Source organism: Elgaria multicarinata, chromosome 13 (assembly GCF_023053635.1).
Source record: "Elgaria multicarinata webbii isolate HBS135686 ecotype San Diego chromosome 13, rElgMul1.1.pri, whole genome shotgun sequence".
NCBI lineage: Eukaryota > Metazoa > Chordata > Lepidosauria > Squamata > Anguidae > Elgaria > Elgaria multicarinata.
Window position 1 is genome coordinate 28,272,435 of NC_086183.1, and position 12,853 is coordinate 28,285,287.

General features: G+C 45.3%; 1 protein-coding gene across 1 annotated transcript in view; it reads right to left on the reverse strand.

Annotated features, from left to right (window-relative positions):
* The window catches only part of LOC134407799 (histone-lysine N-methyltransferase PRDM9-like), a 31,490-nt gene extending 26,158 nt beyond the window's left edge, over positions 1-5,332 (reverse strand). Inside the window, exon 1 of the mRNA XM_063139745.1 lies at positions 5,254-5,332. Coding sequence (XP_062995815.1) covers positions 5,254-5,332 — 79 coding nt within the window. The remainder of the gene's footprint in view (positions 1-5,253) is intronic.
* Between the last annotated feature and the right edge of the window lie 7,521 nt (positions 5,333-12,853).

A 12,853-nucleotide genomic window follows, 5' to 3' on the forward strand; every position in this document is an offset into this window, starting at 1 on the left:
AGAAAAATAGTACTAAGCTTGCGTTCTAGTGAGCCCTATAATCCTTTAATTACCTTAGCTGTGTTGTTCATTTGGGTGTGTATGAGTGCTAATTATTGACTCAGCGATGTCTATATTTAAAATTGTGTATTGCTTAGTGCTGAAGATGAAATCCACTGAAAACACTAATTGTTGGCAAAACAAACAAATAAAAACAAACAAAACCCCCTAAGGATCCTGAAGAGTGATTTGAAAAGCCTGGATGTTTCCTTAATTGGTTCTGCAAAAGAAATGGCCTTATTTTGAATCTCTCTTAGACTGCGTTGGTTCACAGTGCACTTGATTGCTCATAGCTGAATATTTTATTTATTTATTTATTTAAGGATTTTTATGCCGCCATTCAGCCAAAAAAGGCTCTCACGGCGGCTTACAAAAGTATTTCTTGACAGTCCCTGCCCACAGGCTTACAATCTAAAAGACATGACACAAAAGGAAAGGGGATTGGGAGGGAGGAGGAGGGGGAAAAGGAAAGCAAATTCAGGCACTACAATCTTAGTTGGAAAGTTCAGCAGTTACAGGTGACAGCAGGAGGGAGGGGGCTCTCAGCTAGAGCTGGACCCAGGCACGGTGGAGAGGTACCTGGCTGCTGCTTCCTCCCTCACTGGTGGCCTCTGCAGAGACAGTTGGTAGCAGGAGGGAGGGGGCTCTCAGCTGGAGCTGGACCCAGGCACGGTGGAGAGGTGCCTGGCTGCTCAAAAGTGGCCAGGAGTGTGAGCTTGAAAGTCACTAATTCCAATCTTGCCTTTCCTATAAATTATTGTCCTCTTAGCTTCAGCTCTCATATGCAATATGATATATTAATGCTGGTCTGTCTTACAGGGGAGTATTGTAAAGATTACTGAGATGTGTTTGAAGTGCGTTGCACTTTCAGAAGTAGCAATATATAAATACAGAGTTATGAACTCTACACTATTTAAATGTATTGTGTACAGGGTGATGAGATTAAACTTATATCTGTAGTGTTTGATTTATGTATCTTGAGTGCTCTTTACTGTTGCCTTTGCTTATTCCTAGGAGCTGTCTTCAGCATGAATCCTTGTGGTGAGGGAGAAGGAGGCAAGCAGTCCATAGTCAGTTCTAGCTTACCCTGTTCTTTCCATCATCTGAAAACATCCCCTCCAGTGCAGCATAACTTTGAGGAGAAATCTGCACGGGTTAAACGCCGCAGAACCAAACGGGAGCGCAACTATGTCAAATTTGGCAGGAATGTTACTGAGAGAGTCCCAGAACAGAGACCCAACTGCAGAGGGCAACAGAAGATGTTACCCCCATTCTGGAGCTCCCAGCTTAGCAACTGTACTAAGTCAACTCCCATCAAAGGGAGCTGTGTTGCAAAGCCTGTGATTATAACTCAGAACAGACTCTCGCAGCACCTGGGCATGTTTAACAGAGAGGTGAAATCGGCTGATATAGAGAGGCTGTTGAGTCCCAGAAAGGAGCAAGACGTCATGGAGGTGTCCCCTATACAAAAAGACAGTGGAGTAGAGATGGCCCTGGGAGAAGAGATCCAGTCTTGTAAATCTTGTGATGCTAATCAGAAATCTATTCCCAGTGAGCAATTTGGATACAGCATAAAGGAACCGAGCAGAATGAATGAGGATTCTCTTCTGACAGTAGTACCGCCCATCCCTACACTGATTACAGAACACCATCCTGTTGCTACTCTACATGTAGTAGATTCAGGATCTCAGGCTTCAGCTGCGACTGCCGCTGTGGAATTCAGTCAACAAACTATGGAGACTGAAGCTTTTCAGAGCAATGCCAGAGAGGTTTTGAATGAAAAGGAAAATGTCCCTCCTGCCTCCACAGTAGGAACTGAGCCAGGCAAAGGCAAGTTTCCAGTAAAGGAACTGGCCCAGGAGCTGCAAAAACTCCTGGACCTCAAGACCATATTCCCAGGGCGTAACTTAATCCGTGAAACACGTGAGGCTGTTATCAATATCCTGCTGGAACAGAAGAAAACATTACCTGATTTTTCTGCCTTGGCACTGCTCAAGAAGTTAGCACGCAGGTGTAACAGTGACACCACCCATGCAGGTAAGGTGCTTGTTGAGTCAGTGATAGGGATGTTGAACCTCAGGCCCATGGGTCAAATCCAGTCCATCTGGACTCCAATCTGGCCCTTCTAGGTTCCCCTAGCCTTGCCTCCTTTCTCTGACTGCACACTTGTTTGGAGGCTTCTTGGCTTTTGCACAGTGCCCCCTCCCCGGTTGTAAGAGGATGAAATACTTCTTATAAGGCTTAGTTATTGGCAGTAAGTTAAAAAATGCTGGTATTTGGGGTGGGGGGCTTTGTCCCTGCTCACTACTGGAATGCAGACCTTCTTTGAAATACATGTTGGCCCTCGAACCTCTTTCAGCCCAACACTCCCTGGTGTACAGTGTGTATAAACACTGGTGACCTTATGGAAAGAAGGACAGGGCTCTTGTATCTTTAACCGTTGTATTGAAAAGGGAATTTCAGCGGTGTCATTTGTATGCATGCAGCACCTGGGGAAATTCCCTCTTTCTCACAACAGTTAAAGCTGCAAGAGCCCTGCCTAGCATGACCAGATACAAAAGAGGGCAGGGCTCCTGCAGCCTTAACTGTTGTGAGGAAGAGGGAATTTCACTAGGTGCTGCATGCATACAAATGACACCTGCTGGAATTCCCTTTTCAATACAACGGTTAAAGATACAGGAGCCTGGTCACTTCTAGTATAAACCCTGTCAAGAAACTTGAGCACAAGCTGAGTGGCTTTGTGGCACACAGCATTTTGTGATAAATACTGAAGAGCTGTTTCAGGAGACACATCGTGCCCAAGACCCGTTTTACCTGTTTTTGGTCACCATGCTTTAAAAAGTTTGGTCTTTTACAAAAGAAGTGACTAGCCTATCACTCTGACTTTGTGATGTTCTTCAGAACACTTTACTGGCTTCCCATCCCCTCGCATTCAGCACAAACACTTTGTTCTTACCTGTAAAGCTTTCCAGGGCCTTGACTCATCCTTTTTGCTCTTATTTCCTGAAATATACCCGCCTCTGACCACACTGTCACCACCATCAGCCACCTAGACATCTCCACCTATTCTTCCTCACTGTTACAATTTAGAGGGTAAGCTTTTTTACTTTTCTCCTTCCCATACCCTGCTATGCTGCCTTGTACTGAGTTGTGGACTTGTGTGTCATCCTATAGAAGTATGAATTACTCTTGTCCTTATTTACTTGGATAGAAGTCATGTGATTCCAAATGGGATTGCTTGGGTTAATTTTTACTGCCCAACTCTAGATTTCAAGAGCCCAGCTGAGAGGGACCAGGAGGAGTTTCAGTTGGAATCAAAATCTAGTGATTGCAGCAGCAGGAACTCTGACCAGGGTGTTTCTCTGAAAAAGAGAAGAGGACAAGACCAGTTCCTTATCAGAACCTCTTCCAGTCCTGTGCATACAGCTATAAGAATGGTGAGCATCAAAAAGCTTTAGTTAACTACATTTCCCAGACACTTTAACCAGATGGGTTTGAGAGGATTGTGTTGTGAGATGAAGTTTAACCAATGGACAGGTATTTACCTATTTAGAGACTTATACCGCACTCTTCTTTATACAATAAACTCAAAATGGCTTAAAAACAAGATCATATATGACATAAAACACAGTAAAAACTGTCCAAATTACTACAAGAAATTTCATGCTATAAAACCAAGAGGCTAAAACGATGCTGTATGAAAGAAGAGGGACAAAACTTTGACCCACACTGAAAGCTTGGCAAAATAAAAAGGTCTTGGGATCTCACCAGAAGCTTAATAGAGAAGGAGCTAACCAACCTTTCTACAGAGGGAGCTCCACAGCCTGGGTGCCGGGATAGCAAAGGTAGAGTGTATGGGTTTTGTATGGGTACTGAACCAGTTTGCGTGATTGGCGGCACCCACCATGGGTTGTAGTCCATGCCAGAGACCTTTGTGAAAATTCAAGCCATGTCAAGAGTTGCTTACTGTGCCATGTGAAACCAGGCCATTCAGAACCCATTAGCCCTTTGTGTCTGAGCATGCTTCTATGCAAAGCTTTGTTCTGCAATGAGCAGCGTAAGAGTCACTAACCTCCTGAGTGATGTAAAGAAAGATAAGAGGATGACCAAATCACTAGTTTTCTCTTTGCTTTGAAGGACTGTAGAGGAGCCACCTCTTATTTCTTCGGTGACATGGAATCAAACCATTTCATCCAAATTAATTTATGGTGTCTCACAGAATATAGCTGTAAAGCGCATGTGCTTATTATACTCAAATCTTACATTGTAAGATGAATCTGTAAAATGGCTTATGTGAACATGCAAAAATGCAATGTATGAAGTAGACCCCCGGTTGCTGGGAGTGAATACCTGGCATGCCATATTTTCTGTTAGAAAGCAAACCCCTAGACAGCATCTGGGAGGCCATGGGATGGTTTGGATTCCTGGATCCGAGGTTAGAGACAGTGCTCTGACCTCTGACCCAGGAGTCTGAGATACCTGCCTCTCCAAGGCTGATTGCACTGACTGCCTCTCTGAGGTCACAGAGATGACAATGTCTCCCCCTTCTGTAACAGAATTAGCTGCTTTCCCTCTCCATTGAGGTCACAAAGGAGACACTGAGGAAGAGGGAAAGGGGCCAATTCTGTCATAGGGGGGACTGGGGTTGCTGGTTTATGAAGAACCCTCCAGCCTCCCTGGCCTCCTTTCCTCCCACATCGCAGAACCCCAGCTAGATGGGCAGAAAAGCCCATCTAGCAAAAATGCAAAGTGGGAGGAGGGTGGAGGAAAAGGTCACCTCTGTGCTTCTCCCACTCTGCATAGGATGTCCGTCAACCTCTGAGGTTTGAGGCTGACTGGGCATCTTGATAGGTCTTTACCCTTACCATGCTTCTAGGCTGACTGCTCCTAGTGCTGCTAATCAGAGGACGCATTGTGGCTACTTTTTCTTTCCCTTTCAATGTTCTTTTTTTCCCTTTTTCTTTTTTTGTAAGAACCAAGACAGAAAAAGCATTGGGAGAACACAGGAAGGTTACAAATGGGAGTTGTCATCTGGACCCCACCCCACCTAAAATTTAGAAAAGATTGCACAATAAGAGACTCATCTGGAAGCACCAATAGTGCCTTGGGCTTTCTATGTTTCCTCTGAAGCCCTCTGGGCTGATCGCTATCAATAGATTGATCTGCAAAGGCATTCCTAGAGGAAACTGAAAGAGAGGATGCCTTATTGCTCACTTGCAAAATCCTTTACGAAGAACATTGGGTTTGGCAGGGCTACAAGAAGGGTGACAGGCGACTGGGCCATGGAGCGCATGCTGCCATGAGCACCAGTGTTGTAGTCTCATGGCTTTGAGACGAAGTTCAAGTTGGAGAATTTGTCAAGGACCTCTAAGCCAGTTCCATCCCACAAGTATTTTAGCACAGTTGTTCCCAAACATTTTGCTAAGGTTATCCAGCATCAGAATTTTTTCTTTGGTTCACACAAGTCAGTCCCATGATCTGATTCAGAAATCCCATACTGCTTCACTCCTTCGTTGCAGCAGTGTTCTCGCCAGCTACGACCATAAAGTGCAACAGCTACAAAACTCTGCTGGACTATTGGTGGATTTCAACCCACCATCAGGAAGTCATCAATTTAGCTTTAGTGTGTTTCTGTGCATGGCATTCTTGTCCCTGCATCCCTTAGAAGTGGTGCAGTGTAGAATGAATCAAAACTAGCCTTAATTAAAGGTTGAAATGGAACCTTTATTGAAGTAAGGCAGATATCCCTGTGAGAAATAGTAAGGCCTGAATGAATTGCAAACTTTGCAGAGACAGACCCGGACATAATCTGTCTTTATTCAATTTATTTATTTATTTATTTTATTACATTTATATACCGCCCCACAGCCGAAGCTCTCTGGGCGGTTTACAATCATTAAGTCATGATGTTCTCTTCATCCTTGACTCCTCTGTGGTGATTGTTTCTTTGTGCAGGCAGAAAAAAGATCAGCCCGAAGAGAAGGCTTTGAATCCTTTGTGGAGCCAGAGGTATTTGACCAACAGAGCTTCGACTTGGCAGCAGTTCAGCCCCGCCTTCATCTTCTGTCTGCATCTTCTCAGCATGTGAATTCAGCCAGAAGCTCCTTTGCATCAGAGGAACAACGTCCTGTGCATGAGGCTTTGCTCAGAAATGCTCTGCGTTGCAAACAAAGACTGGGAGAGGCTCTCTGGGAGCCCAGAGGCAGGCAAGAGAGGTCTGAAGGAGCCAATAGAATACTGCCAAAGAAGAATATTTCCAGAAGGCCTTCCCTGGCTTTCGCCACCCATGATGCATTGAGTTCATCCAATTGTGGTGTGAAAGGCTCTGGCCATTTCATCTTGACTGATCCCCATCATTGTTCCTGTGTCTATGAATTAAGACCAGGTCAGTGGAATTTCCAGGCGACAGAGTCTACTCCAGTACACAGCCCACATCGTTCACTGGAACTGGGCAGTTCCCAGCTTCTGGATTTGGGACTCAGGACCACAGAGAGAGCTGCTTCTGAATCTCAGACCTCCTTTGATGTCTTAAAAAGCATTTGGAGTCCTAAAGTACCTAGCAAGGGGCCCAAACGCTCTGTATCCCAAGTCCTGGGCTATCCTTGTTTGGCCCACCAACCACCATCTTCCAGAGAGCTGAACTTAGAGCAAGGGCAGCCCAAGGAGTTTCTCCAGCTGTATAACGCCATCCCACAGCAACACTGCTCATTCTACAGACAAAATTCCCAGCAAGACGTGTGTGTGCCAAGGAGACACCTACAGCATGGGAGTGGATTGTTCTCTGTACTTGCAAAACCCAGAGCCTACTGCCAGAAAGTCTCTGTAGAGCAAGGGAGAACTTCAAACAGTTACCCATTCTTGGGACTACCAGAGTTCCCCGAAAGAAAGCAAGGAGCTAGGGACAAAGGATCCTCCACATCTGGGAACCAGGCTTGTGATCTGGAGAGACTGCTCCAATTGGAAGGAGCACAGCAGCTGCAAGTTTTCCAGCAGCTGCCGATGTCCTATTTTCCTCCATCAGAGGCTCTAGAGAATAGAAACTCCCCTCTGTGCATCTTACAGGGACATCTGTTGGGGCAGGCCAGCCCAGAGCCCTGGTCTTTCCCCCGAATGAAGTTGTACTGAAGGGGTGTCAGTAGTTACATTGTCAAATGAGAGGGGCTTGAAAAGTGAATGATGCTAAGATGATATCAAGGGTGGGGAGGTAAGGCAACCTGTTGCCCTCCACATGTTTTGGACTACAACTCCCCTCAGCCCCAGCCAGCATGGCCAATGGGCAGGGATGAAGGGAGTTGCCGTCCACAACTTCTGGAGGGTGCCAGGTTCCCTGCCCCTGGAATAGGAGAAACAAGAGTATTGCTTGGAAGAGGCGCTTCCTACTTTTAACGAGAAAGCAAACACCCAAAAATTCACTCTCATTTAATTCTGTGATTTCTTCTTTTGATTCCTTCAAAACACATTTCTTTTGGGCTACTTGTAGATACAGGACTTCCTTCTTTTCCCACTATGAAAGCCCATGGAACAATTACTTTACAAGTACAAGGTGTAGGCTGGTTGTCTCTCTCAGAACTGAAGATGACACACAATATAATATTAACTGACTCCTCTAAATTACCATATTCAGGGAAGCAATACTGTTTCTTTTTTGGCAGGGAATCGATCCAGGTCTTAAATTATTTGCTAAAGGTGGAACAAATCTGAATCATAAATTTTGAAATCAAAGTTCTTTCTCATCCTTGTATAATAACTTTAGTGTTTGCCTGTGGTGCTCTTCAATTATTTCTAGTAACTGGCCTTGTTTACACAACACAAGGGTGGTTAAAAAGCCATGGAAGATCATTACCCCAGTCATGTTTGCCAGCTCATTTCCCTCACTAGGCACAGCTTGTTATATGTGAACCTGGTGAAGATGGTTGGCTGGGGCAGTTAACAAACAATTCAACAATCCTACAACAGACCATGGGTTCTGGGTGGTTTGTACCTTTGCTGGTTTGCGCATAGCAACAACCCATACCCAGCAAGGGTAATTCAGGAAATTGGGCAGTACGCACTCAGCACATGAGGGGCTGGTTAAATGTAAGAACATCAGAAGAGCCCTGCTGCATCAGACCAAGGGTCAATCTAGACCAACACTCTTGTTCACACAGTGGCCAACCAGCTGTCAACCAGGGACCCACAAAGCAGGACACAGTACAACAGCACCCTCCCACCCATGTTCCACAGCAACTGGGCATGTTTAGCCTGGAGAAGAGAAGATTGAGGGGAGACATGATAGCACTCTTCAAATACTTAAAAGGTTGTCACACAGAGGAGGGCCAGGATCTCTTCTCGATCCTCCCAGAGTGCAAGACACGGAATAACGGGCTCAAGTTAAAGGAAGCCAGATTCCAGCTGGACATCAGGAAAAACTTCCTGACTGTTAGAGCAGTATGACAATGGAATCAGTTACCTAGGGAGGTTGTGGGCTCTCCCACACTAGAGGCCTTCAAGAGGCAGCTGGACAACCATCTGTCAGGGATGCTTTAGGGTGGATTCCTGCACTGAGCAGGGGGTTGGACTCGATGGCCTTATAGGCCTCTTCCAACTCTGCTTTTCTATGATTCGATGGTGCATATAGGCTTACTGCCTCGGATACTGGAGGTAGCACATAGCTATCAGAACTAGTAGCCACTGCTTAACTCTGGCTGATTAACCACCCATGTGAACCCAGTCATTAGCTGGGTTTGCATGATTGGGCATGTGTGCTGGTTGCATGCCACCTAATTCCCATAATTACCCACACTGGGTGCAGTTTGTTGTGTCATCCAAACCTGTCAAGTGTGGCGCTGAAACCACCCCACAACCCCTGGATGACATGACACCCCATGCGCGGTGAGGATTGTTATGGAAATTAGGTGGCATGCAGCTGGCTCTGCAGCTGCTTTTCTTTCCCCAATTGTGTGTGCCCAGTCGTCGTGTTTTTTTTATGTGTAGGCTTTTCTTTGGCTTATGTTGATTTTACAGTGTTATCTGTGCAACCCTATATGGCAGTAACTTTGAACAGGAGGAGGCAATTTGCAGGTTACACTGGCCAAACCAACAAGGGGGAATTGCAGTAGTACTACCAGCTTATAGAGTTACTCACTTCCATATTATCCTTCCTTGCTGTCCTATACCACCACCAAGTGATTTCTAATATTAAGGAGTTTGGAAGTAAACTGCTAATTGAGAAGTGACATGGCGATGGTGTGTGTGTATATTTCAAATATTTTCAAGAACAAATGGATTGGTACAGATATACCTAGATATGGAGATGGCTGCCAAGGCCCTGTCAATACTAGCAAAAATAATCTGACATTTTTGCCCTTGATTGTTTTGCTTCCATGGATGATAGGATACAATTCTTCCATAGCTGCCCAAATGCACACTGAGCCTGTGCTGTCATATTAGAAGATTCTGCCTGTAGGCAGTTGCTGTTCCTTTGGCTTGGCTTTCCTTGCTCAGTAAGCAAACATCAATCACTAATTTATATTCGTTTTGTTTTTCTATTTCTTTTCACCAGGAGGTTATACTTGAACAGATAATTGTGCTAGATGCACAGACCTTCACAGCAAACACTTTGGGTGTGGGTGCGTGCGTGTATTACTAGGAAGAATAATCATCAATGTGAAATATTGTCCAAATGAACAAAGGAAATTACAATAGTTAGGGCCTGCTTAATAAGATACTAACGTCCATGTTAAGAAACCCGGAAGTATGTTTCTTATGAAAAGTAAAATAGAGGGATGTGTACAGGTCATGCCTCACTTACAAAAGGTTACTCATACTGTATACTCAAGATTAATCCAGAAAAAATTAATTCTACACAACTCTTATATCCCTTCTTCAAATTTCACCACCACCACAACCTCACTAGGACTGTTCAGACAGCATGCTAATTCAGAGGGAATCTACACGTCGTACTGAAGGCACTTGCGTGCGCCTCCAGTGCGCTATCAAAACGATGGTGTAGACGGAGAAAGAAGAGGCGGAGGAGGCTGTGGAACCGGCCGCGTCCTTGCCGCCGCCGGCCTCCTGCTGCCGGGGTAAGAGCCACCCAGGTCGGAGAGCTCGGCAGAAGCCGAGCTCTCCGACCTGGGTGGCTCTTACCCCGGCAGCAGGAGGCTGGCGGGGAGGCAGCAGCGGCGGTGGCGGCAAGGACGCGGCCGGTTCCCCAGCCGCTGCCTCCGCCTCTTCTTTCTCCGTCTACACCATCGTTTTGACGGCGCACTGGAGGCGCACGCAAGCGCCTTCAGTACGACGTGTAGATTCCCTCCAGGTGTTTTGAGTGTGGGTTGTTGAAGGGCGGGTCGTTTGTTGAACCACTGTTTAGTGTGTTGTCTGACAGTCCGCAGAGTGGCTTGTTAATCATGTTTTAGTTTTCTCAAAACAAGCCACCTTGACAACCCATGGTTTGTTGTTGGGTTGTTCAGGGTGGTTAAGAAAGCACACTGCATGGTTAACAAGCCACCCTGTGGATGTTCAGACCACACACTAGCCAAGCCACTGTTCAACAGCAACCCACACTCAACCACTGAGTGTGGGTTAGCATGTTGCCTGTGAATAGCCCCTCAAGATAACCTTAGGCACAAATCATCTCAAGTCTCAGCATCTCCACTCCAATCTAATAAGGGTCTGATATTATTAGCCCTTTTCACAGGGTTGTGAAAATAAAATGCAATAACCCCAGGTACATTGCCTTGACTTCCTCATGGTAAGACTATGATACAAATTTGTTAAATCTTCTGGTAACTGTCCAAACTTTGTTATAGAAGACTGCCTCACAAACTGAAAATGATTGCACTAGTTTAGGTTTCCCGTTCTCAGGCACATTATTAGGTTTTGCAGTATTCCGTTTACAGCCTCCCTGACTCTCTTGGCTCAGTCTTAAGCATCTTAGTTCAGCAGTGACAAAAGAGTCATCATCAGCCTGGGGTATACAGTGACCAGAACTGGCTGCTGCATTTTTGTCCTCAAAAGTTTCTCTGATCCTCCTATATGCCCAGGAGATTTCAAGCAGAGGTAATTAGCTAGAACTGGTCTGCTTTCCCTCTTGGAAGAAATAAGCTTGGAAACGAGTGAATTAAATTTAGTTCTGCACACCCCCTTTGCTCCACATAAGCGATTCCTCCTCCCTCTTTGTCACTGTAATATACCAGATCAGCTTTGCAAAGCTGTACAATATCACTCATTCCCTGCAGTGGTTACATTTCTGGCTAGGCTATCCAACCCCAGAAATAGCCAACATTACCATGGTCAGAATAATCCAATTTCCTTAGGCTTGATCACATGCAAGGGCTCATGTACCAGTGTGACCACAATGTCGCAAGATGTAGTGTGTGGTTGCAGAAACTCAGGACACAACTGAACCACCTCTGCCTCAAAGCACATGTAGAATATATTTACCTAGGAAGCTGCCATCTAGCAGGTCAGGATATTGATCTCACCCTGTATTGCCTACTACTCTGGCTGGCAGAGGTGCTCTAGGGTGTCAGGCAGAAGGTTTTCCCTTCCCATCACTTGATCCTGATCACCAATGATACCAGGAAGTGAGCCCAGGACATTTTGCACGCGAAGCACCCATGGAGGCTGGTGGCTCTGATATCAGTGGGATGGTGAATCTGCTCCGGGTATCAGTCAGAACTCTAAAGGGGCTATTCAAGGTGTTTCTGCACCTTGGATAGCTCCTTTAGCATTCTGACTGAAACCCTTACTGGATTCAAAGCCCCACTGACATTGGAGCCACCAGCCTCCACTGCAAAGCACCTGCTCTCCCACAGATCCATAGCCTGTCCCCTTTCCAATGTCAGTGAATAAGGAGCTGTGTCAACACATGGTTTTACACGTGCTTGAGATCCGCTAAAAGAAGGCTTGCCAGCTTCTGAACAGGCCCCTGTAGCTGTGTCATTAACAGGTGTGACCTACAGCAATAATGTTTGCTCCCATGCTGTGAAAAACGCTACCTGATTTCTGCATATCAAGTTCCTGTTGAAGGCACAAGGCAACCCACAGGAAGAGATTAACTCACTTTTCCTTCCCTGTGAACTCCAGAGAAATTGATTCTGGATTCTAGCCAAAAAACTGGTTCCTATCTACACTGGGGATTTCTATTCTCCCCCTTTGTGTTCTAATGATGACTTGTCTGAAAACAGGCAATAAACACACACCCAGGAGCAATTATTATTATTATTTGCATTTTTATACCGCCCAATAGCTGAAGCTCCCTGGGTGGTTCACAAAAACTAAAACAATTCAAAGTATAAAACAAACAGTATAAAAACATGATATAAAATACACATTAAAACAAATTAAAACATACCATACATTAAAACATCCTGAAAACATTCTAAAATTTCACTGGATAGTCGTGCTGGAATAGATCAGTCTTTATTGCTTTTTTTAAATTCTAAAAGACTGTCAAGTTGACGAATCTCCAGCAGGCCATTCCATGACCTGGGTAGTGCTTGGACTCCAGAAGGACAAGAGGCAGCAACAAAGTGGTTTAGATTCTCATAATTAGGGTGCCCAGATGCAAAAGAGGGCAGGGTTCTTGCACCTTTAAGAGTTGTGTAGAACAGGGAATTTCAGCAGGTGTAACTCCTGATGGATAGGTATCATTTGCTACTAGTCCTGATGGCTATATGGTACCTCTAGGATCAGAGGTGGTATCTCTTCGTATACCAGTTACAGGGGAACTATTATACTCATGTCTTACTTGTGGTTTCCCACAGTCAACTGTTTGGCCATTTGTGAACAGAATGCTGGACTAGATGGATGGACCCTTGGCCTGATCCAG